General features: G+C 43.8%; 1 protein-coding gene across 1 annotated transcript; it reads right to left on the bottom strand.

The window, feature by feature from the left end:
• Nucleotides 1-553: 553 nt before the first annotated feature.
• On the bottom strand, nucleotides 554-11886 carry SRGN (serglycin). Its single transcript, XM_027596854.2, has 3 exons — nucleotides 11731-11886; nucleotides 4708-4855; nucleotides 554-1462 (listed from the first exon to the last, which is right to left on the bottom strand). Exons 1-3 carry the CDS (start codon nucleotides 11804-11806, stop codon nucleotides 1219-1221), a joined length of 468 nt encoding a protein of 155 aa, XP_027452655.1. The 5' UTR covers nucleotides 11807-11886; the 3' UTR covers nucleotides 554-1218.
• Nucleotides 11887-27853: the final 15967 nt, after the last annotated feature.

The raw sequence follows: 27853 nt of genomic DNA, 5'->3' as shown, positions 1-27853 counted from the left end.
GAATGGAAGGAAGCAAGACTAAGTAAAGGAAGAAACTGCACTGCAAAGCAGTCCCAATGAGGTGTTGGCTGACCTCCCAGGGAGCTCAAAATCTGCGATGGCCCTTCTGAATTACCCCAAGTTCAGGGGAAGCGCCCGGCATTCATATGTCCACACCAACCACTCATTAGATGCAGGCTGCCCTGGGAAAGGGTGTAGCCTTGGACAAGGTGGCTCTTTTCAGCAGAGATTGATTTGAATAAGTCCTCAGTGCTGAAGAGGTGATCTGGACAGTGCAAAACAGGATTCATGACAATGATGCTGACAAGCTTTTCAGAACTCAGGGGAACCCAGATGGGAAAAGCCCTCAAGAAGAGGAAGTGCTTGGGCCAGAATAAGCTTCTTGCTCTTCCATAATTGTTTTTCTTGATTTGCTAGTGAATAAGATTTGATTTTAGCTACAAAATTTGCTCTGTAAAATAATCTTACAGATATTGTTGATAAGACTTCTAGAAACATCGGAACAAAAATAATTATTTCCTGAGTTTAGAACAAGAGATCCCAGACAGCGTAACACATTGATTATAGTTCTGCTTTAATAGGGTAAGATTTGAAAATACACAGATATCCAGGAAAAAAAGTAAAGCAGTATGAAGTATTGAGAGCATAATTGTGCTTTAATTTGGGTCTTCAGTTTCTAATTGTAACAGCAATCATACTTCTCAACAAACAATGTCCACCAGCTCTGCAAACACATCCAATGGCAATATTAGAGCAATACACTTTACACTGGACTTGTCAAATACCCACTCTAAATCCACCATGTGTTTCATCTGGGTTTTTCATTAGAAAAGAGGCATATCTATAATTCACAATCAGAGTCAGGTTTCTGAAGATGTAGGTATGAAATATTGCCTGTCAATTTGCTTCTCAAACTGAATTTAAAAAAAAACAGTATAATTTATTCTTTAAAGCAATTATATAGACATGGGTGGTCCAATTAATTTCATAGTGACGTTGGTTGAATATGATACAAAGGAAATACAGGTATCTTCCAGGACAATAGGATAAAGGAAGCTTTCAGAATTCATGAGGAAAAAAAGGTGATAAAACCTAAACTTCTTTTTCAGATGTTTTAAAATTTCTATAAAACCTTTTGTTCCAAAATTAATCACTTAACTATGGTACATAAAATATATTGAATGCATTGCCTGACATCAAGATGGGAAACCCTCTCTTTCACATAATAAAGTCCCCTTCCGGTCCATCTTCAACCAAGTCCTGGTTGTCTGATGGCAGATTTATCTTGAGAGGCCTAAATTTGTAATAAAACGCACTGCTTTCATCTACTGGTTGGTATTCCTGTTCAATTTCAGTTAAGAAGCCACTTCCAGAGCCACTTCCAGATCCTGATCCAGAGCCAGATCCAAAATAGTCCTCCGCAAGAGGGAAGACATCATTCAAGTTCTGGGATCTTGTCATTCTGAAGTAAGACAGAAAAATGAAAGGGGAAAAAAAAAAAACAGTAAAGTTTGAGACGTAAGGAAGATAATCATAATAAATTTTTTAAGACAGAAAATTAACGCAGCTACCCGGTTGCTCAAATTAAAAGTTAAAAGTTTCCCAGTTATTCAATGCTTTAAAACAAAAAACAAATCAGATCTTTCTACTTGTTTACCTATACTTGTTGTTCTTAACTCATTGCATTTATCAGTCAACATCTATGCATTGCAGATTCATAATAAACAGTGCTACTTTTCTTATCACTAGCATAGTAATCCTATATTTGGTAAATTTACTTAAGGGGTCATTTTTTTTTAAGATGCCTTTCCCATTTTCTTCCATTAAAGAAAGGACAAACAAGTGTAAGTTAACCTAGATAGGTGACATTTTTTTCTGATTTAAAATTTCTACAAAACTTCTGATAATTCACAGTGCTTCAACAAAACTCATTCTTAAGAAATTCTTTGTAACAAGTTAAGCATTATGTTTACCACAATTAACTAATTCAATTTCCTCTCATAAAGTAAGTGCATTCATTCAGCTGGGTTCAGTTTGGTGGTTAGAAGTCCACTCAGCACCAAAGACCAGAGCCATGGTGTTACCCCTCAGTGGTAGAACAAGGCAACTAAGTATCAGAGACAAAAATTTAGTTTCATAGTCTGTGGGTCATTTTTTTCCATGAAAATAATGAACCACGGCCCATATAACAGATTAGAGCTTCATTCATGCGTGCATTCAGTAAATACTTAACATCTGATCCCTGTTCTAAGTGCCTGAGATAGAATGGGAACTGATAGATGAAGTCCCTGCTCAAGAAATTTATAAACTGTTGGGGAAGACAGACAATGAAAAGTGAATAAATCAGGAAAACATGAGGCGGTGCTAAATGCCATGCAGAGAAGTAAAATAGACTAAAGTAATAGAGGGTGACCAGGGGGTTAGGTTTAGACTGTGAGGTCAGAGAAAAGGGATCAGAGCTGGAAACACAGATTGGTAGTTCCATATGCACGCATACACAACAGAAACCATAAAAAGGACGAGGTCACCTAAAATAAGCATGCAGATAGAGAAGAGGACCTGGACAGAACCAGGGCCTCACCAACATATTAAATATTGAACGGAGGAGAAAGAACAATCAGGGAAATAGAAGAAAATTCAAGATAAGGTGGGACCATAGAAGCCCAGAGAAGAAAGCATTTCAAAGCGGGGGTGGGGGGTGGGGGGGGCGGTCAACTGTTTTTGAAGGTAACTAAGAAGTTGAGTAAGGAGAGAAGCAAAGAAGTAAACAGTGGATGTGTTAAGCAGGAGTGATTGTGACCTTAAAAAGGACTCTGAGTGGAAGGCGGGACGGAAGTTCAAACAGAAGGGGTAGAGGGGTGGGGAAGACAGGAAGCATCCCTTTCAGTAAGTGTTCCTTTGAAAAGGAGCGGAGAACAGGGCAAGGGCTGGAAAGGATGCAGAGTCAAAGAAGAGATTTTACCCAACTGTACGAGACGCTAGAGAATGTCTGCACACCGATGGGAAGAAGATACTGGGCTCAGAGGAGTAATTGCAGAACTGACATCTAGAGAAGTGAAGCCAACTAGGGGAGAGCGAGGACCCCGAGATGAGCGACAGTAAGGAAATACCTCTCTCTCTGGGCTAGAGGGGCAACGGAAGAAGGTGGTGTTACCTGAGGCCAGCATCTGGTGGGAGCTGAAGCCATGGATGAGAGATGGCCCTGCCAGAGGCACCATCCAAAGCAGGACTTGACAGGAAACATCCTGGTCTCTCCCTGCCTCCCATGCTCCCCCCATCTCCCTCCTGTGCCTTCCATTGGCCAAACTCAGCCACAGACCTGGGAGCCTGAGAAAGGCAGACCATGGGATGAGCCCAAAACAGAGCAAGAAGGGAAAAGAAAGATGGATAGGAGGGCAAATGAGTCCAGGACCGATACAAGAGCAGGGACTGTTCATTCATAAGGGACAGGAGTGGGAGAGTAAGAAGAAAACTTGTCCGCCTGAGAAAAGGGGGAGATCAAAGAGATTTAAAAGAAGAAATGGTGTAAAATAGTTGTTTTGGAGAACTTGGGTTATTCCTCTAACATTTTAGATTTAAATGAATTACTATGGAAACCCGTGAGTTAAAATCATGGAGAATGCTATAAAATCCGTTTCAGGCTAGAAGCAGAAGACAGGAGCAGGATGGCAGGGTGGCATTTTGAAGGTGGTGAGGACATCATCTCATGCAGTGAGTGCCAGGGATGAAGAGAGTCACCAGGACCCTCAGAGGGATGCTGGCCTTACCTGGTGTGGGCATGATGATTTACCCCGGCTTCGAGGAGAGTGATTTCCTAGGTTTAATCTTCTAAGTCTAAGGATTAATCCTTTTAAGATAATCCTTTTCATAATACAGTTTTGCTGCACGTTATATAACTTTGATATTCATTGAAATAATTGATTCTAAGACAATTCCATTTCGGTTACTTATGAATTCCTGTTCGATCTTTTTTGCAAGTTTAAAGCAGGTTTGATTTGATCAAGAAGAGGTTTGGCTTTCTCTTTGACAAGTCATGGCCATTTATTCTTCCTTTCCCTAATTTCTTTTTTTTTTTAATCACTACCATCTAATCTCAGAACATTTTTATCACCCCTCAAAAGCCCTGTACCTGTACTCCCCACTCTATTCCTCTCTCTCCTCCAGCCCCCAGTGACCACTCCTCTATTTCCCACCTCTATGAACATTTCATATTGATAGAATCATGCAATATATGTGGCTTTTTGTGTCTGGTTTCTTTCACTTTGCATAATGTTCTTGGAATTCATCCATGTGATAGCATGTATCAGTACTCTGTCCTTTCTTTTGGCCAAATAATAGTCCACTTTAGGGAAATACTATGTTTTGTTCATCCATTCAGTTGACAGACTCCTATTGGATTTCAATGTATAATATGCTCTACTTACATAAGTAGAATAATGTACAATAATTTCCAATACTTGTTGGTGAAAAGTACTCAATTTTTATCTCTGCCCCCACAAAAAGACCTTGCAAAAGTATAGATGAATCATGCATTCTTGCACATCTCCTATGCCAGTAAACACAGTACTGTTTTACCATGCCCTGTGCAGTGAAAACCAAACCATCAAGGCAAGATACTGAAGAAACACACTCTGGACAACACTCCCATCTCCAAGCCAAGATCGCAACAGAGGTTGGTGAAAGTAAAATCAGAGAAAGTTCACTTACGAAGAAGGATCGGTCCTCGGAGGAAGGATTCTGTTGGATTCCCCTGGGAGTAAGTTAAACATTGGTCCCTTTTCATCAATGCAGTTTGCAGAATTACTGTCAGGACTGCAGCGGACCCACTGGTACCTGGCTCTCCGCACAGGAAAACCTGCCCAAACAAGGAACCCACGTGGTTAATACGTATCTCTTACACTGCTTCTAATCACCCTGTCCCTAAGAAATTTTTGATCCAGTTGATTCTAAATTTTGCAGAAGGTGTGGGCAGGTTTTATGACCATAAATATAACAGGAGTACCCACTGTGTGCCAGCCTTTTATATACATTGTCTTCACAATAACCCTAAAAAGTAGCCCAGAGTTGAAGGTTAGAATAGGTTTTGGCAATCAGCTGCCTGGAGTAACGTCCCAGCTCTGCTACTGGTGAGCTGTGAAACCTTCACTTCTCTAAAAAAATAAGTAAATAAATCTAAAAAAGAGAAGAATGAGGAGGCTGTCTGGATACTGATATAGATTCTCCAGGGTTGATTATTAAGTTAAAAAAAGTAAGGAACAGGGACGCCTGGGTGGCTCAGTTGTTAGGCATCTGCCTTCAGCTCAGGACACGATCCCAGGGTCCTGGGGTTGAGCCCTGCATCGGGCTCCCTGCTCCGTGGGAAGCCTGCTTCTTCCTCTCCCACTCCCCCTGCTTGTGTTCCCTCTCTCTCGCTGTGTCTCTCTCTGTCAAATAAATAAATAAAATCTTTAAAAATAAAAAGGAACACTGTGCATTGTGTTAATGTGTGTTTGTTTTTAAAACTATATTTACATGTATGTTTACATATATGTACCTTGAACCTCTGAACAGATACAAAACAAACTGCCTCTGTGAGGGAATTGGTAGGCAGAAGACAGTGGAAGGAAGGACATATCCTTTGAAGCTTTATTTATTTATTTTTGCAAGAGAAAGAGAGAGAGAGAGGGAAAATGAGTGGGGGAAGGGCAGAGGGAGAAGCAGACCCCCCGGCCCCCCCCCCCCCACCGCTGGTCTGGGACAGCCAATCGTCCAAAATGGATTAGTTCTGTCGCTGTCTGGAGACTGGAGGTAAGGTAGCAAGATAATATCCAATGTTTGCCCCTTACCAGCTGTGTGTCCTTGACCAACCTACTTAATCTCCCTGTACCTCAATTTCTTCACTCATAAAATGGGGACAGTAATAGAACTAATAATGAGATATAAATGCTAGGTTCTTAGAATAATACCTGGCACCATGGTAGGAGTTCTTTAAATGTTAGTTTCTATGATGAGCAGGAAGACCACAATGACCAATTGGACAGAGATCAGAATTTAAATACTCATTCTACCATTTAGTACCTGATTCTCAATGTCTCATCTTTCAAAGATGAATAATAGTGTCCCCTTTGGGGGACACTATTCCCGTTCAAATGAAATAAAAGTATGTAAAACACCTAGCACAAATCTTTGCGCAGGGTATTTAATATGTTTTATTTTTCTTTCTCCTTCTCTGATTCTTTCCTGAAGCAGCCTAAGTTTGGCATCTGGTTGCTGCATAGAAGCCCTGTATTGTAGGTGGGATAGAAATCCAGCATCTCCAGCAGAGGGCGACAGCTTCACACTCCGTGCTGGCCAGAACAGTGCAGTCCCAATAGCGTAAGACAACCACACAGGGAATTTTCAACGTTCTAGCAGCCATACATTTAAAAAGTAAAAAGAGACAAGTGAGACTAATGTCATCACATTTTACTTAGCCAATGTGTTCAGATATTGCCACTTAACATATAAACAATATAAAAGTTATTAATGAATATTTTACATTTTTCTTTTCATGCAAGTCTCCAAATCTGGTGTATATTTTGCACTTAGAGCACACGTCAGTTTGGACTTGCCACATTTCAAGTGCTCAGTGGCTATCGTTTTGGACAGAGTAGATCTAAGCATTCTCCTTTACCTGCAACTGATGTGCTGAACATCAAACTGAGGTAATATTTGCAAGGATAGGAAGTTAAACAGAAAAGTAAAACTAAAACTTTATGAGGAAGCATCCAGGTGAAAGACCGTATCTTTTCACCCGCGTAACAAATACAACTTTGGCAAATTAGTGAAAACAAAATACAAAATGCCCCTCTAGAATTCAGAATCTCAGCTTTTGAAACTTATTAGAGAGGGACTTTTTGGGGGCCCCGGCTGGTTCAGTCGGGGGAGCATGAGACTCTTGATCTCAGGGTTGTAAGTTCAAGCTCCACGTTGGGTATAGAGATGACTTAAAAATAAAATTTTTTTTTTAAAGAGGGGCTTCTTTGGGGGGGGAATTGACTATGGTGATAGTTGCACAGACCTGTGAATATACTTTAAAAAAACATTGAATTGTAGACTTATTTTTTTAAAGAATTTATGTATTTATTTGAGAGGAAGAGAGAGTGAGTGAGCAAGAGAGAGAAAGAGAGCACAAGCCAGGGGAAGAGGCAGAGGAAGAAGCAGACTCCCACTGACCAAGGAGCCTGATGCAGGATTCGATCCCAGGACCCTGGGATCATGACCTGAGCCGAAGGCAGACGCTTAACTGACTGAGCCACCCAGGCGCCCCTGAACCGTACATTTTAAATGGATGAAATGTATGGTTTGCGAAGGCTATTTCAATAAAGCTGTTTAAAAACTTGTAGAAGTCCCCCCCCGCCAAAAAAAAAAAGTTTATCTAATTTGGGTCTGATCATTTTCAGTCGGCTTTAAAATAAAGAACATGGTTACAGACTCAAAGTTCCTGACGTATCTGTTGCAGGGTGTTGGCAGAATATGAATTCAACAGTCTCAGCCCCTGCTGTTGTGGAACTACCTTGACTCTATCTTGCTTGGTCTTATGATTACTGTAATTGAAAATAAAAAGAAAAGGGAGAATGCTAGTGGACACAAAGGTTATCTTCCTCAAAATTCCCACCTGCTGGATCTGCTGGCTAACTTTGTGGTGGATTTCAGGGAAAAGAATGGGTTTTTTTTTTTTGTTAAGATTTTATTTATTTATTCATGAGAGACAGAGAGAGAGAGAGAGGCAGAGGGAGAAGCAGGCTCCCCAAGGAGCAGGGAGCCCGATGCGGGACTCGATCCCAGGACCCCGGGATCATGACCCGAGCCGAAGGCAGACGCCCAACCATCTGAGCCCCCCAGGCGCCCAAGAATGGTTTTTATTCAGAATCCTTTTCCTCACTGCCCCCCACCACACACACAGAGTCACTAGTCCTGCTTTACCAAAATGTGTTTTCTATGAATGAACATTACTCCTGTCATTCCTCTGCATCTTTTTTAAAAAATATTTTCACTTTTTATTTTATTAAAGTAGGCTCCATGGCCAAAACGGAGCTCGAACTCACAGCCGTGAGATCAAGAGTCGCAGGCTCTACCAACTGAGCCAGTCAGGTGCTCCTATCTGCATCTTTTTACATTGTAATACCAAATTTTCCCCAACAGCATCACAATGTACCAATTTGCTATTCTTAATGGAGATTTGCTGCAGGTGTATTACAGAAACTGAAGCAGAAAATGCCATGCGGCAGGGGGAAGGGGGATGCGGGGGGTATAAAAAAAGACCATTTTATTCATTGTTTTGGTAGCATTGAAACAGACATCCCTAAGTTGGAGTTGCTTCCTACTGGACAATCAATTCCACAAGATAGACAACCCTTGCATGGTTTGACAAGCTATAAATGTTCCAAGTTTACTTTCAATTTCTCCCTCTCCCTCAATTCAGTGGTAAACTTTATAGCAAGTTTACTACAGTCAAAGCAAGGTTTTTTGTTTTAAATAAAGAAAATCTCAGGGTGCATGGCAGTCAGTAGAGCATGTGACTCTTGATATAGAGGCCATAAGTTCAAGTCCCACGTTGGGTGTAGTGATTACTTAAAAGTAAAATCCTTAAAGGGGCGCCTGAGTGGCTCAGTTGCTTAAGTGTCGACTCTTGTTCTCCGCTCAGGTCTTGATCTTAGTCATGAGTTCAAGCCCCTTGTTGGGTTCCCAGTGGGCATGGAGCCTACTTAAGAAAAACATATTTAAAAAGAGAGGGAGGAAGGAAGGAAGAAAGAAAAAATCTCTAATCCACCTAGAAGACAGCCGAGCTGCAACAGAAAGTTAACTCTGACCTTGAAATCAGATGACCACTTGTGGCATTAATTAGTTGTCACGGGCCTAAAGCAAGTCTCAAATATTTTGCAAGAGGTTGATCTAAAGAGCAAATGAGATGGTGAATACAAGATCAGTTTTCTCCTCTATAAATTGGTGTTAATTCCTCCTCACAGGGAATGTGATGATCATTTATGAGAGCATGGAAATGAAATCACTTTACAATCAAACAGCAGCACACATGGCTGGAATCAATATCTACTCTAATCTAGGGAGTGTGGAGTGAACACACTATCTGGCCACACCTGCTCATGGATCTTCCATTTTCTCTCTTTATGGGCGTCTTTAAAAAAAGAGAGGTAATAAAAGAGTTTAGGATTCACAGACCTTATCAATAATCAATAATCCCCTGGCGCTTTACATTAAATCAAAAGCCCCCCGTGCTCTCTAGGATCTCCCACGCATTGCCAAATTTCCCATCCTTTGCCCCTGATAGACAGGATTTTACATCATGTTTTTACTTGGGTTTGACTTAACGTAACTGATATGGGCTGAATTGTGTCCCCTCAATTTGTATGTTGAAGTCCTAACTCTCAATATCTCAGAATGCGATTGTATTTGGAGACAGGGCCTTCAAAGAGGTAATTAAGGTAAAATGAGTTCATATGGACGAGCCCTAATGCAATATGGCTGGTGTCCTTAGAAGAAGAAGAGATAAAGACACAGACTCACACACAGAGGAAGGACCTTGTGAAGACAGAGGGAAGATGGGCTTCTCCAAGCCAAGGAGAGAGGCTTCAGAATGAAACCAGCCCCACTGACATCTTGACCTTGGACTTCCAGCCTCCAGAACTGTGAGAAAATATATTTCTGTTAAGCCACACCAGTCTGGGTACTGTGCAGCCTCAGTAAACTAACACAGTAACCTAAGATGTTTTGAATATGTTCAGTAAGGACAAGCCAAAAGCCTGGTTTGAGCAGTTTGGTCAAACCAATGGTTTAAGTAAACATTTTTTAAAAGATGGGGAAAGAATGCTATCCAATCATACTGGCATCACATGGAGGAGGTAAGGGAACCAGCGCTGAGGCTCTTGCATGGCTGCCTGGAGATGCTGTCACACACGCCGTGGGTGGGTATCCATTTCCCTTATCAGTCTGATGTGCGCACAAACCCTTAATTCCAACACCAAGGGCACTTCTCCTTTGGAAATACCCTCATTTTTCAGTTCATTCATTCTATCTTTTTTGGTTCCTTTTCCAACAAAGAGCTAAACTTACCAGGTAATGATATAAATGCTAGTGCTTTATGTGATTTCATAATGGTTTCTTCACTTCTTTCTAATGAATACCAACTACGTAAGGAATGTTTTTGGTTTTTTAAAGGTTGTATTTATTTATTTATTTATTCGAGAAGGAGAGCATGAGCAGGGGCAGAGGGAGAGGGAGAAGCAGACTCCCCACTGAGCAGGGAGCCTGATGTGGGGCTCAATCCCGGGTCCCCACGGTCCCCGGGGAGCCACCCAGGCACCCAGGAACATTTCTGTTTCAGTTCTAGTTTTACCTACTGAATCTTAGTGGGGAATGTGATATTTCAGGGAAATCTTGAATATGTAAAGACTGACTTAGCTCTGGCAGGGGTGGACCCCCCACCAACTGGTCACTCAAGTTTGTGCTACAACTATAGACCTCATTACTCTGGATCTTGTCAGAACACATTAGGGAATTATTTCATCAAGCTCAAGATTTTCCCTAAAAGACCCAGGACAGTTTCTTAAAATCAATACAGTTTTATACTTCAAAAAATACATAGATTATTAAAAAAATTAAAAATACATAGATTAGTAAAAAGCTTCAGCAACATTAACATAATGAATGTATCTGACTTTATCTGTACGATTTCATTTCCACCAGAAGTAAAAACAAGACAACTAGAAGTCACTTCGAAGAAACAAATCCAGGACATGTGTGTCACTGTAAGTCAATGTTTCCTGTACAAATTGGGGGAACTTAAATAATTTTCTACTATAAATTCTCCCGTCTATTTATCAGGCCATAACCTTCTGCCTTATTTAGACATGATCTCTTATTTACCAAAGGAGAAAAATTGTATTTTTCTTACAAACTGATCATTTCTGTTGTCTTAGTCATAAAATTTTAAGTTGTTTCAGTCTGACTAACCAACCCTAAATGATAGAGAGATCTAAGAAGAAATTTCCAAAGGTAATGTGACTCTGAGCAACAGCACAAATACTAAAATTCTCTGGTCTGTCATTAAACTGAGAGGGTTTGTACTATGTCTAACCATAATTGAATTTTCACTATGAAATTTTTTTAAAAAAAGGAAAAATACACAGATTTACTCTGATTTTTAAAATATATCATTTTCCACTGTTAGAATAATTATGATACTACCATAATATATTAAAACTTGGGACTGATATAAACCCTGGGACCTCCAAAACTCAACGGTGCCATCTCCTCCAAAAGACACATGGGTCATGTTCTATATTCCTTTCTGGAGTTTGTTGTTGTTGTTTTTTTAATTTTTTTTTTAAATTCAATTTAATTAACCTACAGTGTATTATTAATTCCAGAGGTAGAATTTAGGGACTCATCAGTTGACCTTTCTTGAGTTTTTAAAAGTTTATAAACTATACCTTTTCATCCAAAAATAAAATAGCACATTTCAACCATGGTGTGTGTTTACGAGGCCACACCTGCCTCAGAGTTTCATTTTTTTTTATACCAAACTTAATCAAACTCACATTAAAGAGTTCAGCCCCCCCAAATCCTTTCTCTTTGCCTGCTGTCCCACGATATAATACATTCTGTACCTTAAAGTGAATATAATCATTTGTGTGGACCCCGGGGCTTGCAAAGATTACGGAGGGGGGTGGGGATGAGATTCCTGGGTCTTACCTTGAACTGAAGAATCCAAAACCAGGAGGAGGGCAAGAGCCAGGACAAGCCTACTGCCCTGTTGGAGTAGCTGCATGGTGACCAGCTCGCTTCAGTTCTGCTGCCTGCACACCGATCTCACGATTAGGAAATGTAGCAGGGTGCACTCTGTCCCTTTTAGAAAAAGTTCCAAACCCTCAAACCCTGCCCAGAACCCACGTCACAATTTCCTGAACAAATAGAAAGAGATCCACATCAAAACCCAGAAAGATAAAAAAAAAAAAAGAAGAAGAAGAAGACAGCAAAAGCACTATTCATACCCATTATGAAACTGCACTGGACTCTCCCTGGGTCTGCTTTTTCAAAAAGTTTTGTTGTTTGCCACTTGCTTGTTCGTAATTTTTTCCCACTAAAACAGTAGCATCAGCATTCAGGACAGTCTGTTTTTCCTTTCTTCACTGAACAACCTAAACACAAGACAGTTAACATAAAGCGGCAACTGCACTGGGGGTGAGTGGGTGCTGTGGGGGCTGCCTTTCCATCGCTGAGGACCTTCAACCTAAACTACGAATTTTCTCTTTCATCAGAAGTAGCATAGCTCACTGAGTCAAGCTCCAGAAGCGAAAGTTCAAAGTGGAGTTCTCATCTGTAAATAAGTGTTCTCCGATCCCAGATAACCCGTTTTTCTCATCACACTCGGTTGCTTGCCCTGGATCATAGGCTCTCCCTCTACCTCCAGAATGGACTGAGGACTTCCAGTTGCCAAGAACTGGCTAAGACAGAAAAATAATCTTGCCTTCCTCTGCTCCTTCACACCAAGTACCTCTTGTCATTTCATTCCATTTACACTTTTCATCTTTTCTCCTGGTAAAATTGCTCAACTTTTTGAACAATTTCTGAGCTGGAGCTCAGAAAACCCACTCGCCACAGCCCCAGTTCCCAGGTCCTGGGGATTGTGCTGAGACTTTGGGAGGACCGAGGAACACGGGGTCCAGACAGTAAACACCAGAGTTTATTATGTGTTCTGGCCCTGGGGGCATGCACTGTTTCCTTCTATTCAAGCCTCAGCCCCTCCACATCTCAACGCACCTCTCCCTCCAGCCCCCCTTCCCATTTGCATCCTCACACTCACCAGGCCTTTGACAGGAGGGAGGAGTTTCCCTTCCCTTGTCTTCAGCTTCCTGCTGATTCCTTTACCATTTCCTGCTAAGGACAGGCCTCAGAATCTAATCGCTGGGTAGCTGTGGTGCCAGTCCACAGGGGTCATGGAGAACGCCCATCTTGACTGTCCTCAGAACCGACTGGAAGTGTGTCCAGGGACTCCTCTCCGGCCCTAACCCAAAAAGTCACAAATCCGGTGGGTGCCCCACTATGGAATAGTGGGTCAGCCTGACATAATGGCCCTCGTCTTTGGTCCCTTTTAACCCTACCCCCCAATTTAAAACCCTGGCACCAAAACAATAATCCCCATCAGTAGCTTCAGTAAAGCCGTGCAAAGCCTCTGAACTGCTCAGAGCTTGTGTTTAATGGTAATTCGGGTGGCCTTTTTGATTTGGGTCCTTCATTTTTTTTCTTTCTCTGGATCATGGTGATTCTTTAAAAAAAAAAAAAAATTGGCGCAGCATTCTCAAACATTTGCTCTTCTCCCTCTACCCTGACCACCAGCAGTTTCTTTTCCCAAATAGCCCTCCTCCAGCTTCATGTCCCTAGTCCTCTTCAAGCCGTAGCAGAGCCTGACCCATGCCTGTGGCAGTCAGAAGTCCTGGGTCCGAGCTTGGACCCTCACTCCGCAGCCAAGAGATACTGAGGGCAGCGCAAAACTGCTTGGAGGGATGGCTCCCAGACTCATTTCTTTTTGAAAGCTCTAAGTTAAAGATCCTTCCACTCAGCAGCCTCTAGGACCTCCTTGATTCTTCAGTGAGGAGGTCTTGACTCTGAACTGGGCACTGCACCAAAAAAACCAACAGCAAATAGACCCTGTACCAAATCTATGTCTCTCGAGTCTTAAAAGTGACTCTTGAACAAATATTGGATTTCTAGCGTGGGAAGAGACCTTAGAAATCACCTCCTTTGCAAAATCAGGTGGGAAAATTGCAAGTCCAGAAGGGTACATGACTTGCTGCTGGTGATTGACAAAAGCAGGTCTAGGACTTAGGGTTCCTAATTCAAAGTAAGTGATAGGTGAAGATTAAGATTTGTAAATCATCAGAAGTCTTCCTTTTAGTATTTTTCTTTTTTTTTTTTATAGATTTTATTTATTTATTTGACCCAGAGAGAGAGATAGAGAGCACAAGCAGGAGGAGAGGCAGGCAGAGGGAGAGGGAGAAGCAGGCTCTCCACCAAGCAAGGAGCCCGATGCGGGGCTCAATCCCAGGACCCTGGGATCGTGACCTGAGCCGAAGGCAGCCGCTTGACCAACTGAGCCACCCAGGCACCCCTTTTCTTTTCTTTTCTTTTCTTTTTTTTTTTAAAGGTACACACGGAAGTACTTCTGTTTGGAATGAGAAAATGATGGTGGTTTGCTTCCAAAGAATCCAGTTTCAGGAGGGGGATGAGAGAGGGATAGCAGTGGATGGCTGAGGCTGAGCAATGAGAAAATCAAGGTTCATTATACTAGTCTCCCTACTTTAATATGTTTTTTAGAATTTTCATAACAAAATGTTTTTTAAAAAATCAACCTTTTGAAAAAGTATCTTTATTGGGTGCCTGGGTGGCTCAGTTGGTGAAGAATCTGCCTTCGCCTCCAGTCATGATCCTGGGGTCCTGGGATCGAGTCCCACATCGGGCTCCTTGTGCAGCAGGAAGTCTGCTTCTCCTTCTGCCTGCCGCTCCCCCTGCTTGTTCTCTCTCTCTCTCTCTCTCTCTGACAAATAAATAAAATCTTTAAAATAAAAAGTGGCTTCTTTATTCATGGATATCAGGCGACTTTGAGTTTCCCATTCTTTCAGTTCTGTTCTCATTCCATCTCAACCCCTTTCGTGGATGGGAGTCTGGCTACCAGTCTTGGTCCCAAGGGAGCAGCGACTATTGTGTTCTTAATCCCCTTACAGAGTATCATTGGATGGGTGCCTGTAGGGTGGTGCTCTGAGAGAGGGCATAGGCTCCCTGCATCCCCAGCTGGGCTCCTTCACTAGCTCTTCTTCCCTTCTTTTTTTTTTCTTTAAAGATTTTATTTTTTTTTAAGATTTTATTTATTTATTTTGAGAGAGAGAATGAGAGAGAGAGAGCACATCAGAGGGGATAGGGTCAGAGGGAGAAGCAGACTCCCTGCCGAGCAGGGAGCCCGATGTGGGACTCGATCCTGGGACTCCAGGATCATGACCTGAGCCGAAGGCAGTCGCTTAACCAACTGAGCCACCCAGGCACCCTAAAGATTTTATTTATTTATGTGACAGAGAGAGACACAGCGAGAGAGGGAACACAAGCAGGGGGAGCGGGAGAGGGAGAAGCAGGCTTCCCGTGGAGCAGGGAGCTCGATGTGGGGCTCGATGTGGGGCTCAATCCCAGGACACCGGGATCACGACCTGAGCCGAAGGCAGATGCTTAATGACTGAGCCACCCAGGCGCCCCTCTTCTTCCCTTATCACTAAAGCCACACACCCAGTTTACTAGAGCCGGGTCCCTCCTTGTTGAAGGGCTCCATGGTTCTAATCCAGAAGCCTCCCTAGGTGTTGCTAAGTATCTAAAAGTTTGGTAACTTCAGGGTTTTCATCTTGGACTGGAAAAGGGGGAGGGGCAGAGCTCCCCCATCACAGTTCGGGTCTATAATTTGACAAGAAAAACAAGGGGCAGCAGGTATATAGGAAATCCCTGTACCTTCTGTGCAATTTTGCTGGGAATCTAAAACTGCTCCAAAAAATACATTAGATTTCTATTTTAAAAAGGCATAAAAGAACTTCTCAGATGCTACCTGAGTCTATGAGAATGACATTCCAATTCTAAAAATTAGAGGGCTTAAAAGAACCAAAGTTGCAACAAAAGAGCCATGTGTAGACTACCATTAATAATAAATAATTGGGAATAGTGGGATGTGTTACTTCTCTTGGAAATGTTTTCACAGGGGTCAAAAATATGGGAAAATTTCAAACATAAGGGAACAGGAGTATACATGTGGGTTAGAGGGAACCAGGCCCTTTGAAAATGATCAAGAAAGGAGGTCCTTATTTGACTTATCTTTTTCCCAAGACATGCTATCTATCAATACCATTCTAAGTTATTTTTGTATATCTTTAGTAAATTATATTTTCTAATTAAAAATTAATACATGCGTACTATGGAAAAGCAGGCAGTGGGGGAGTAGCAATGGGGGGACTCGAAAGAAAGGACAAATCCCTTGTCACCTTCCATCCAGAGATTACCACTGTCACATCCTGCCTTTGGTAATTCAAAGTGGCACACACCACTCACTAGAATGCTGGGGTCCTGCTCATCTCCCCTTATTTTGCCATTATTTTATACCCTACTCTATGGAACTACCTAGCCCCATAGGTGTCCCCAAAACTAACTTCCCGCCAATCCCATAACCCATCCATCAATTTACCACCTCAGGGCTCTGAGCTTCCTCTGCACAGAAGCAAACTATCCAAGTTCCCAAACTCAGTGACAATATTTCCTAAGCTTCGCAGCCCAACCTCACTCCTACTCCCCCAAACACACACACTGAAATTCCAGCCACATACCTGCGATTATATTTAAAGTTATTGGTCACTAAGGAAGAGGGAAGTCCTTGTCCCTTAATTTGTAACCACAGAATATTAACCAGATCTTCAACGGCTTCTTGGTGTCAATCCTGAGGTTGATCACATTTACCAATTAAGTTACAGCATTTGAGTTCATTCTTATTTTGTGCCAGACTCCATGAAATTTTTTTTTTTTGGTCTTGGTCACAAACATGAAAAATGAACAGAATCTCTTAGTGAAGTGCTGTTTCATGGCTTAGTCATGGTTATTACACTGAGACAGTAAAAATTTTTCTTACAGCCAATCTTAATTTTTAACCCCTCCTAAAGAATGAAGGGATATTGCTCACCCTCCAAAAAGACAGTATCTACTGCTGGAATAAGTTGTTCTTCCGGCATCAGTGATATGCTCTACATTTGATGACCTTTATTTGATGATATCCCCAAATGGACTAAACTTCTAGATTAGTTCCGCATGTTCCTGTACATCACCCCAAGGCACTGAATGAAAGAGTAAATGAATGAATTCTGTATCGAATAATTCTTCCTTTTTTGCATGTGCTAGTCTTGTCTTCTCATCTAGATTATCCCAGGGATATGGTTTTGACTGGAATAGAATATAGTGGGGCTCAAAAAACTGTCAATTAACAAAAAGTTAATAGTGGTGTTTTCTAGACAGCAGGATAATGTTTCCTCTTCATCTTTTCCAGAGTATGCCAAATTTTGTATTCTAAAATTGTGTATCATGTTAGTAATCAAGGAAAAAAACCCTCAAAAATATTTTGATTGTTGATATAAATTGAACTTAAAAAATTATTAATGGAGAATATTCTTTGGATAACCTCTCTTGGGGCACAATGAGACTAAAGAAGTTGAGTCAGAGATCAGCATTCAGGAACTGCCTGATAAAAGTAATTTGCCTCGATGCAATGTGGCTGGGAATACTAAAGACTGGTAAGAAGTAGTAGTCAGGAAGGCTGAAGGAAAAGAACATCTGTGGATTAAGTAGAGGGTGCAATCTCATCACAAATGAAACAAGAACAGAGTTTCTTTTCAGATTTTAAGAGTATTCGTGGAGGTAATAATACTCCTGGCTCATGGAGGTGAGATTGAGGTCCCTTCCACTCTTCCCCAAAACTTGGAAAATAAGGACATGAGACCCCCCCCCAAACAACACTGTAATAACAAACTGGAGGAAAGACATGCAAATTCATGTCTGAAGAGGTGACGAGGTCTTGTCCTCAAAATCAAGTCAGCCTTCCCCAAGGCACATCCTATTTGAAAGACCAAACTGAAATCTCCTTGAATTGGACCAAAGGGCACTTCCCCAAGGGGAGATGGGGTGGTCTCTCCTTCCTGGCTGGTGGGAATGTAAGCAGAACAATTCAGCAAAATTCCTACCTCCAGGGACTCCTGATGTAGTTTTCAGACAGGATGGGGCTGGTGGGGAGAAAGGAAAAGACCGTTATGGGCAAGAAAGAGTTTGCTCAATAGATCACAATCCAAAACCACACTCTTGAACTTGCAGGGCTTGCATCAAGATCCTCCTCGTTCCATATGACCAGAAGACCCCCAACCCAGAGGCCTTTCTGTATTTCATGGTGGTGACTGGGAGGGACTCAGGGCCCAGCCTGAGTAACCCACCCCAGCTCACTGCCAAGAACCACCCTCCCATCACTTAGAACTGCACTGTCCAACATGGTAACCACATTTGTCTAGTAAGCACTTGGCTAATCTGAATTGAGATATGCTATATTTGTAAAATATACATTGGATTTCAAAGATATAGTAAGGGAAAATGTAAAATCTTATTAATAGTTTTTATATTGACCATATATTGAAATATTTTGGATATATTGGGTTAAAAATATATTATTAAAGTTAATGTCACCTGTTTTGTTTTACTTTTTAAAATGTGGCTACTAGAAAATTTGAAATCACATATAGTGATGTACATTTTGTGGCTGTGTAGGGGAGAAAAAATGTCCTGATACCCTTCAAGATTCTTCCACCTGGTCTAAGAATTAAATTGACATGAGAGATTAATGGGAGGAAAAAATCCCAAAGTTTAATTATGTGCACATGGAGGTCCAATAATGAAGTTGAGACCCAAAGAAATGACCAAGGCAGGCAGTTTTTATACTTTTTAGACAAAGAGACAATAAATCTGTGTGGAATTGACAATACAAAGAAAACTTAACTTTGGGAGCTTCAATTAGTAAGGAATACTAACTGGAATTTGGGCTGGGATAGCAAATTAGCAGAAAGTAAAAACAAGGGTATTTTAATACAGACTTCTTGGCTCTAAATTTCCACTCTCTGGTGATAAGGATGTATCTTTACCTCTTGGAACAGGGAGGGAACCTTTCACAGGGGAGATTTATTTCTTGCTTTCTGGAGACAAAGGTGGTGGTCAGAGTATTCTTTTTGCATTGACTCGCTCTTAAGTGAGTTTTATTTAAAACAATCGATATGTCAAAGTGGCACATTTTGGGGTAACCTGCCCTTGGCCCCTACACTTGCATTATATTCCTACAGCATTGGCTTAAAAAAATGATGATTCATGATTAAGGAAAATCTGGGTTAGAAAGAAGGAAGATACATAACCCAAAAGTATGCTTGCATGGAAAACATTCCCTGAATAGGCAGCCCTCAATGAAAAACACTCAAACATTGCTTAGAAAGAACTCATACAGGGTTGCCTGAGTGGCTCAGTGGGTTAAGCATCTGCCTTCAGCTTGGGTCACGATCCCAGGGTTCTGGGATTGAGTCCTGCATCAGGCTCCTTGCTCAGCAGAGAGTCTGCTTCTCCCTCTGCCTGCTGCTCTCCTTGATTGTGCTCCTCTCTCTCTGACAAATAAATAAATACATCTTAAGAAGAAAAAAAGAAGAAGAAGAACTCATACAACCCAAAGCATCCACTGTTGGCTATTTTAAAGGACTTCATGTGTATTAATTCATTTGCTTATTACAAATTGCCCTGTGAAGTAGGCATCATTGTGTATCTATTATACAGATGAGGAAACTGAGGCACAGAGGTGGGACTGGACTTTTGGCAATCTGACTTCAGGCCCTGACTCTTACTTCATACTCTATACCCCAGCCCCCTTCCTGTGACCCCTCATACGAGCTCTCCTTTCTGGATGTACTTTCTGTGGGGGATCTTCTTTGTTAGTCCTATGTCCCCAGCAAGCCCATTCCACCTCTGCCCTGGCATTAAAACACCAAACACTCCCATCTGTCATGTGTAGGAAGAGCTCTTCCCTAGAATCACAGGGCCCCAAATCCTGGAGTTTGGGGCAAAACCAAGTGTCTGACAATATGGTGCTCTCAAATTCCTCCTTTTAGCAACTCTGGATTGTGAGAACACAGTTTTATATTTCTGGCCCCTACAGCCTAAAGGCTAGGAAACTTTGGCAGGTTGTCTTTTTAACGTTTGTCAAAGACCGTTTCTTTTACCTTTTGCATAATACTTCCCAAACCTTCCCAAACTGACAGTTGGCTGCTTGCAGATGTTCTGAACCTCAGCTAAGGAAATACTCTCAGGAGCAGCCAAGAGGGGCCCTCTTGGAACACAGTTCCCACAAAAAGGGAAGACGGTTAAATGCTGGTCCCACAAAGCCTTTTGCCTCTTTCACCTCATTTTTTTTTTCCTGACTAAAGGCCAGGCTCTTGCCCCTCTTTTCCACAGAAACCATGGAAGTTAAATGGTTTTGCTTTTGGTTTTTAAAAGTCTCAATCATAAGAACAATTAACTTATTCATCCCAGAAAGATGCTACAATCGTCATCTTATTTGTGACATTATTATAATTATTACTATCAGTACTACAAAGAGCACTCAGGGAGCGAGGAGGCAGGACAGCGGAGAGTGGTCCATTGGTAGCTGTCTTCTTTTACAGCTGAGGCCACTGAGGCCCAGGGAGTATACGGCTCATGCAAGGCCATGTCCCAGTTGTGAAAGAGCCTGGGTCAGAGCTGATTTCCGTTGGCCCAGAGGTTTGGGCAGAGCCTGGTCCCCAGGGTCGGATAAATCACCCTACCCAATGGAGCCACCACCATGTGATTAGCATAGGCATGCAAGCCCTCCTTCTTCCCCTTGGCCCTTTCTCAGACTTATCTTTCGGGTGGCCCCTTCCTGATGTTTGTGTTGGATTTTGTTTCTTTGAGATTTTAGCTATTCCTCCCACCTGAAACACTCCATTCCCAGATACCCGCCTGGCTAAATCTCTCACCTTTTTCAAGTCTTGACTCAACTCTGACCTTTTTTTTTTTTTTTTAACTAAACCCTACACCCAATGTGGGGCTTGAACTCATGACCCCAAGATCAAGAGTTGCATGCTCTTACTGACTGAGCCAGCCAGGCGCCCCAAATAGGACCTTAGGAAGGCTAACCCTGACCCCCAGTTCCTACTGCAGCCTCCTCCCACACACCCCATACGCCGCCCACATCCTTTTCTTTTTTTCTTTCGCATTTATCAACTCATGGTCTAGAATGTAAGCTCCGCGAGGATAGGGATCTTTTGTTTGCTGATGTACACCAAGCATGCAGAAGAATCCCCGGTCATAGTGGATGCTCAGTAAATACTGGTTAAAATGGAAAATGTTGAAAGGTGTTCTTGGCGTTCGCCAGCTCAGACGGTAAGAATCTCAGGGCAAGGATTGTGTCCCTGTCACAGGCCCTTGCCATGCCAAGCATACAGGCAGGCCCTCCCTCAGGTTCAAAGTCAAGTCTAACCCATATAAAAAGGTCACGAGAGGAGATCCTAGGGATTATTTTATTCCCCTGCTTCTTTACACTCTTATTTCATTTCTAACTCTTCTAGAATATGAAAATAGCAAATTAAGGTAAAATAAAATTCTGAGGAAGGAGAGAGGCTGGAAAACTCCGAACAGGTTTCTCAGGGCTGTGGACTGGAAACCAGTCTAGTAGCAAGGAGCCAGGTCCCTCTTGCTTCAGAGAAAAACAGGCTCAGAGAGGTTTTGAGACCTCATAAGACAGCAAGTGAAAGAACTGGCTGATCAGCAGTCTCCCATCTCTATAGGTGACAGAGCAAGAGAAAATGTGCCTCTTTCTAAGTAGAAGAGAGTTCAGTGAAATTTCAAAAAAAAATGCCTTCCTTAGAAGGAGATGCAACATGAGAAGAACAGAACCAGGGGAAATTTGAGACATCCAACTTTAAAATAAGTCATCTTTTGATTAAAAAAAAAAAAGCAAACAAATAAAGCTCCAACATTCACTGGACAAAGCCGGTGTTCCTTTTCCCAATTCCTGTGAATTCTAAACATTAGGGTCATACAGTGGCAAGAAAAATGGAGTGGTTGGGGGTCGGGCTTGGCCTGAGACCTCGGGGGTTCCAACCTGTCACTTCCTAGCTGTGATGTCAGGTGTGTGGGTTAACCACGCGTGCCTCAGTTTTTCCATCTTTAAATGGGGTGATGATTGCAAACTCCTAGGAACACTGGGGATCAAACAAGTGTGTCCGTCTGAAGACCTGGCACATGACAATAAAGAACAAAGTCAGCACCCAGTAAATAGGCACTCTTACCATTTGGGTGCGGTATAGTTGGAAGTCCTTAAAAGTACACGTGATTTCCCAGAGGCAGAAGGCTGGAATAGGGACCGAAAGGGTTATCTTAGTAGAGACAGAGGCTACAAGGAGACACGCTAGATCTGGGAACTGAAGACAGTTTGCAGACTGTACTGATGAGGAAGCTGAGGACAGAATTTGATGAGCTGAGGCGCGATTCCTTCCCAGCAGAAATGTAATCCTAGCCTCAAAATCTCCTTGCGGGGGAGCTTCTCTGATATGATCCACTGGCAGCTTCTCTTCTTCTGCGGTGTGTATGTGAAACAGAGATGGGGAAAACTCCCACAATGGGCGTGTGAGGCAAGAGCCCACAGAGATCGAAGGCCCGGAGATGATGGGGCTCTCGAGACAGCTGACCTCTTGCCTCAGGCCCCCAAAGAGGATAATCATTACCTGAGGGTGGCCACAAAGGATGAGGTTAGGGCCACTCAATGGCCCTTCCCAGGCAGGGGCGACCGAAGGCAGGGCTGCTCCCCACCTGGGCCCCCTGTCCTCTGGAAGTTCCCAGAGGGTTGGAAGCTGTCCCAACCCTTTTTCCACTCCGGCCCATCTCCACACTGTCCTGGTGTGGTGACGCCAGCAAGGATGGTCCACGAGGGCAGGGACTGGTTCGGATCACCAGGGCAGCTGGATGTTCCTGGCACATAGCAGGCTCTCAGTACGTGCTTGTGGACCAGACACAGCTGGAGCCAACCCTCACCATATACAGTGAGGGGGTTAAGATAACCTTCTTGTACTCCAGATTCCACGCTTGTTAAAATGGGCTGATGTCACCTCCTTCACAAAGATGTTACGAGAATTGAGTGGATTCAAACAGGAAGCCCTCTTAGTAAGTGCTCAGTGATTGTTAGCTGTTCATTACCATTACTCTAGTTAGCTGCACGATCCTGGGCAAATCACATATCTGAGCCTTGGCTTTTATTCCTGTAAAGTAGGAATGTTCCCTACCTCAGAGAGTGGTTGAAAGACTGAGGGAAGATTGCGTGCAGGGCCCTTAGTGCATGGCTTGGAAAATGATGGGTAAGAAGTCAACCAACCACTGTGCTGGATTCCATTCTTTCGGGGTCTTGCTAGTTGAGGGACCAACTGCCTGGATATATAACTTAATATTAGTAATCCAAGGAGACTCTCTAGAAAAAAATAGAATTGCTTTGGGCATGCCTTGCTAGGGGCACACCATGAGTATCTTCTTTGCTCTGCCTTGGGTGAATTCTTTCACTGCCTGTGCCCCCGGCCCCCACCCAGTAGGGATGCCCCATGGCTCCCAGGTACAATATCCTCCAAAGTGATCTGGTGGTTAATTTTCCCAGAGCTGAGTCACCCTGTCGTTCTTTCTCCCCTGGAGAAATGGCTCAGAGAGTCTCCCTTTCCAGATCTGTGCCTGACTGGGAGCTTTTAAAATCTTACCCTCAAGGAGGAACTAGTGATTGTATTTTAGACAGGGGGTGTTTAGTGAGGGAATATTCTGAGGCAGGACCTTTACCAGTTAGCAAATGCCAAACCAAACCCAAAACACCCTGCTTGTACTTTGTCTACAGGTCAAGTCCTGCCATGTGCTGATGAAAAGGCCTCAGCCAAGTCATGACCCTAGGCACCAGGACCCCGGGAAGGAAAAGGTGGTAGTGAATGCCCTACCTCCCAGCTCCACAGAGGCCTCTACTTGGATCAAGAAGGAGGTCAAATAGAAGACCAAAGGGGGAAGTCAATTAGGCAGCCACTTCTCCCTGAAGGCAGGCCTTCATCACCTTCACAGGACTCTGAACCTACAATGGGATCTCCATCTGGACAAGGATTTTCTCTTTTTTTGTGTGTGTGATTTTATTCACACCCATGAAAAGCTAAAGATAAAAAAAAAAGTGAAATTTTTTTATTATGCATTTACTTAAACCACTTTAACTGAAAGGAATGAACTTACATGAAATCAAGACAAGAGGTCACAGTATTTAAACTTTCCCTTTGGTTGGTGGTTTGTGGATCAGATGTGTTTCTTTTTCCAAGTCTTTTTCTTCTCCAATTAAACTACCTCTGGGCACCTGCAGAAAAGACCTCAGCCTTTGCTACAAGCTGCCCACTGAACCACTAGCTGAACAAGTATTTATTGGGCACCTACTATGTGCTTGGTGTGGGGCCCTGGGGTGAGGCATGAACAAAGGGAATCTGGCCCTAGGGAAGCTCTGTGTAGCCAGGACAAGCAAAGAACTTTCAGCCACCTATAACCCCGATTATGCCTATCACGAACACTGCCGCAGAGGTTTGGTTTTTATATTATAATGACGTTGCAACAATTAAATTTTAAGAAAAACCTTCACCAGTCACTGCCCCTAATCTCACTGTCTTAGCACAACCCTTTCCATTTGTCTTTCCTTTCAGCTCCTTACTACAACCTACACATCATATTTTATAGCAGAAGCAATCACAACATACTTACCGGATAATATTTCTGCACCATTTATATTTTTCTATGTTCCTTCCTCGTCTTCATAATTAGCCTTTCCAAAGGGCTACGTGCTCTTCTATCCTGATGCCTGTTCCAGAGCCACTCACTATTCCCCTACGGCTGGACTTTCATGTTTTTGTGGGGTTTTTGGAGTTGCAGAGAACGGTGCCAGGTTCACTGACTTAGCAATGCTTGTGGAGCATCTGAGGTCCTGTGCCGACAGCATCTGGGCCCAAGGAGCCACCGGCCAGCCACGGTCCTCACAGAGCTAGCTCAAGGGCCCACTTGCACTTCAAAGCCTTAAAGGAACACCAGCAACTGTTTCAAGAAAATGCAAAGACCCCTTGGAGGACATACAAAGGGCATCATGCTAAAAAAGCCCCACCAGAAGGGACCAGAACCTGAGGGGCTCTACATTTTCACAATGACCGAAGTGTTTGTGGAAGTCCCAGCTCCCAAGGCTCGGTCCCCAGCAGAGCTGAAAGCACCTCCACACAAAGCTGTGTTTCTAAGTGGTGACTCTTCTGATTTCACTGGCAACTGAGGGAAATCCCACCTGTATTTCAGAAGGAACTCCCTAACCCTGTGGACTGGCCAGGAAACCCCAGATCCCCTCCTACACATGGGAGAGGGAGTTCAGGCCCGAGTCCAGCATGGGGGGCTTACTGCAAGGGCTGACCTGTCTACGGACCTTTCTCTTCTCCACTTCTCACTCCATGCGGGGTGGGGAAGGAAACTGGAAGGAGACCCATGGCTTGGTTTCCCTACCGACTGATTTTCCTACTCTTTCCTTAGAAATAAACTTCCTAAGAACTTTCACTTTCACTCATTCTACCCCACCAAGACTGCCTGTCCCATAAAATCCCATTCTCTGGTCCCCACCCTGCGCTAGCTGCCAGAAACTGATGCAGAAGAAAAACCAGGGGTGTGCAGGCCAGCTGGAAACCCCAGGCTTCAGGCAACCTAGGGTTCACTTCATGTGCTTGTGGGTTCTCCCTTTTCTCAAGACCACTATGGAGTGGTGTGGGAGGAGGGATGGTTACTGGTCAGCTTCTAGGAAGCTTCTGCACAGCAGAACTCCTTATGTTCTCCCCCTCCAGGGTTGGCTCCAAAGGCTATCTCCAGTGCTTGGCAAATGTCAGGGGATTTGGCGGAGCACTTATCACATGGGATCAGGCGGTATTGTGAAGGGCAGTCCCCTTGCCCTTGCAAAGCCTTGCAGGCAGATACAGATCCCTCAGTGACAGCTTGGTGTCAGTACCCTGAAACAGTGAATAAGGAGCCCTCTCTGGAAGCTTCATCCCCTCCCAGTCTGTGAGATAGGGGATCCAGGACAAGTCACATCCAGATCCAGTCATGTCCTGGTGATGGAAAGACAGTAGGACCCTCCCCACCAGTAGAGGGCCACATATCAAGTACACTAGGCTCCTTGGTCTGGATTCCAGAACCAGCCTCAGACCCCCTGAATTAGGCTCCAGGAGTCTGTACTCTTTTTTTTTTTTTTTTTTTTTAGGTCCAACACCCAGCATGGAGCCCAACCCGGGGCTTGAACTCATGACCCTGAGATCATGACCCGAGATGAGATCAAGAGTCTGATGCTTAACTGACTGAGCCCCCCAACCCTCTGGCGCTCCTGGAGTCTTTTTTATAAGCACCCCAGTGATTCTGATGTTAACCAAGTCTTGGACCCAAGCCCCTCCTCGTGCCAGCCTGAAGCTAAGGGACCCAAGCCCCTCCTCGTGCCAGCCTGAAGCTAAGGGACCCAAGCCCCTCCTTGTGCCAGCCCTGGGAGGGCTGTGCCTTGGCCACAGCAGCTTGGTGTCCCAGAGGAGGGGTAGGATCTTGGCTCTGGGCCCCATGCTCCACAGCTCCCCCGCATGCCACCTCCTGTGTATTACCCGTTATTTATGCCAATCAGCTGTTCGTGTGGGAGCCCAGGCTTCCAAGCTCCCTTCCTCGAGCCTCCTGGTGCTCAAGTTTTGCTGCATATTGGAATCACCTGGGAGCTTTAAATGATCCAGAAAGCCTTCAGTGGGGTACAAGAAACGTCCTCTGGTATCATTCCATCTGTACCGTAAGCCCCTTTCTCCAGGCCTGCACCCAGCCTCTGGCAGGTGGGTGAGAAGCTCATTTTGCTCCATCCACTTTATGAACCAGCTGCATTTGTGGGATCTAAGCTTGAGAAGGACCAAAGACTCCAGGGGAGGGAAGGTAACAACAGAGTAAGCACTTCACTCTCCTAGGCCCTGAGCCAGGGCAGGAGGCCTCGAGGTTAGACTAAGAAACAGTAGGCTGCCTGATCCAGAAGGAGTCAGGGGCATGCACTGCCCTCGGGGCAATCCATTGCAACATGGGACATTCCCTCCTCCCAAGCATGTCGCCAAATACCAGGGGAAGGAGCCAACAGGGTGGTGGGGATCAAAATGGATCAGGTTCCCACTCTTCCTGACGAGGAAACGGAGGCTCAGAAAAATGAAGCCGCTTGCCCTAGGCGGCAAAGAGAGAGCCAGAGTTTGAACCCTGCTCTGTCTCCCAAGACCCGGCCCTTTCAGCTTCTAGGAAGCCAAGCTAAGACTCGGATCCAAGCTTCCAGATTCCACGTATGGTGCTCTTCCCCAGCAGCTGCCGTCGGATAATGCACGAGGGTCTCAGAGCTCCTCATGAGAGCCCCACCAAGCTGTCCTCAGAATAGGGGTGGTGACAGCAACACCTCCAAGTCGACAGCCCCCGGGCCCACCCGCATGCACTCTCCACCTCTCAGTCTCCCCAGCCCTGGGTCCAACTCTTCCTTTCTCAGTTGTCCCAGAACCTGGTCTGTGTATTTCTGGGCCACTGTGACTGAGGTCTAAAACACAACGTACTTGGTGAATTTTTTTTTAAAGAAATAGACCTTATTGTGTCCTAAACCAAACCACCCCCAAGGAGAATCACTAGTCCATGCCCAGAAAAGGCAGGAAAGTTTGGACTTCTAGCTACGCACCCCTCTCCGGCTCCTGTCCCTGTCTGTGTCCAGCCCCGAGCTGCGTTGCCAAGGACTGGAGCTGAGCAAGAGATTGTCTTGCACAGTCAGACCGGGAAAGTTTGAGTCTTTTACATACAATAGGACTATCTTCACGTCAGCTGATAGCCTGGTCCAACAGAGGGCTCAGAGATTGCTTCTCAAGGTCTGCCCAACCTAGAAAGCACTTACCTGCAGCCAGTCTGAGAGACCATCTTGGAGGAGCGGGGCAGTCAGGTGAGGGATACAACGTCCTCGGTCCTTGTTGGGCTAGGGCTAACTTCTTGCATTTATGACTTGGTCAAAAGAGCACTGGAATTAAATGGAGGAGATGGGTTCATTATCAGTCCATTAATCTAGTCACTCCTTACCCATTTCATTCATTTGTTCACTCATTCAATAGCCAGTTTGGGGGCATCTGCTATGAGTCTGGCACTGCTA

The sequence above is a fragment of the Zalophus californianus genome, chromosome 15, assembly GCF_009762305.2.
Source record: "Zalophus californianus isolate mZalCal1 chromosome 15, mZalCal1.pri.v2, whole genome shotgun sequence".
In the NCBI taxonomy this organism is placed as follows: Eukaryota; Metazoa; Chordata; class Mammalia; order Carnivora; family Otariidae; genus Zalophus; species Zalophus californianus.
The sequence above is the reverse complement of the archived record's forward strand: the minus strand, read 5'-3'. Positions and strand labels throughout refer to the sequence as shown.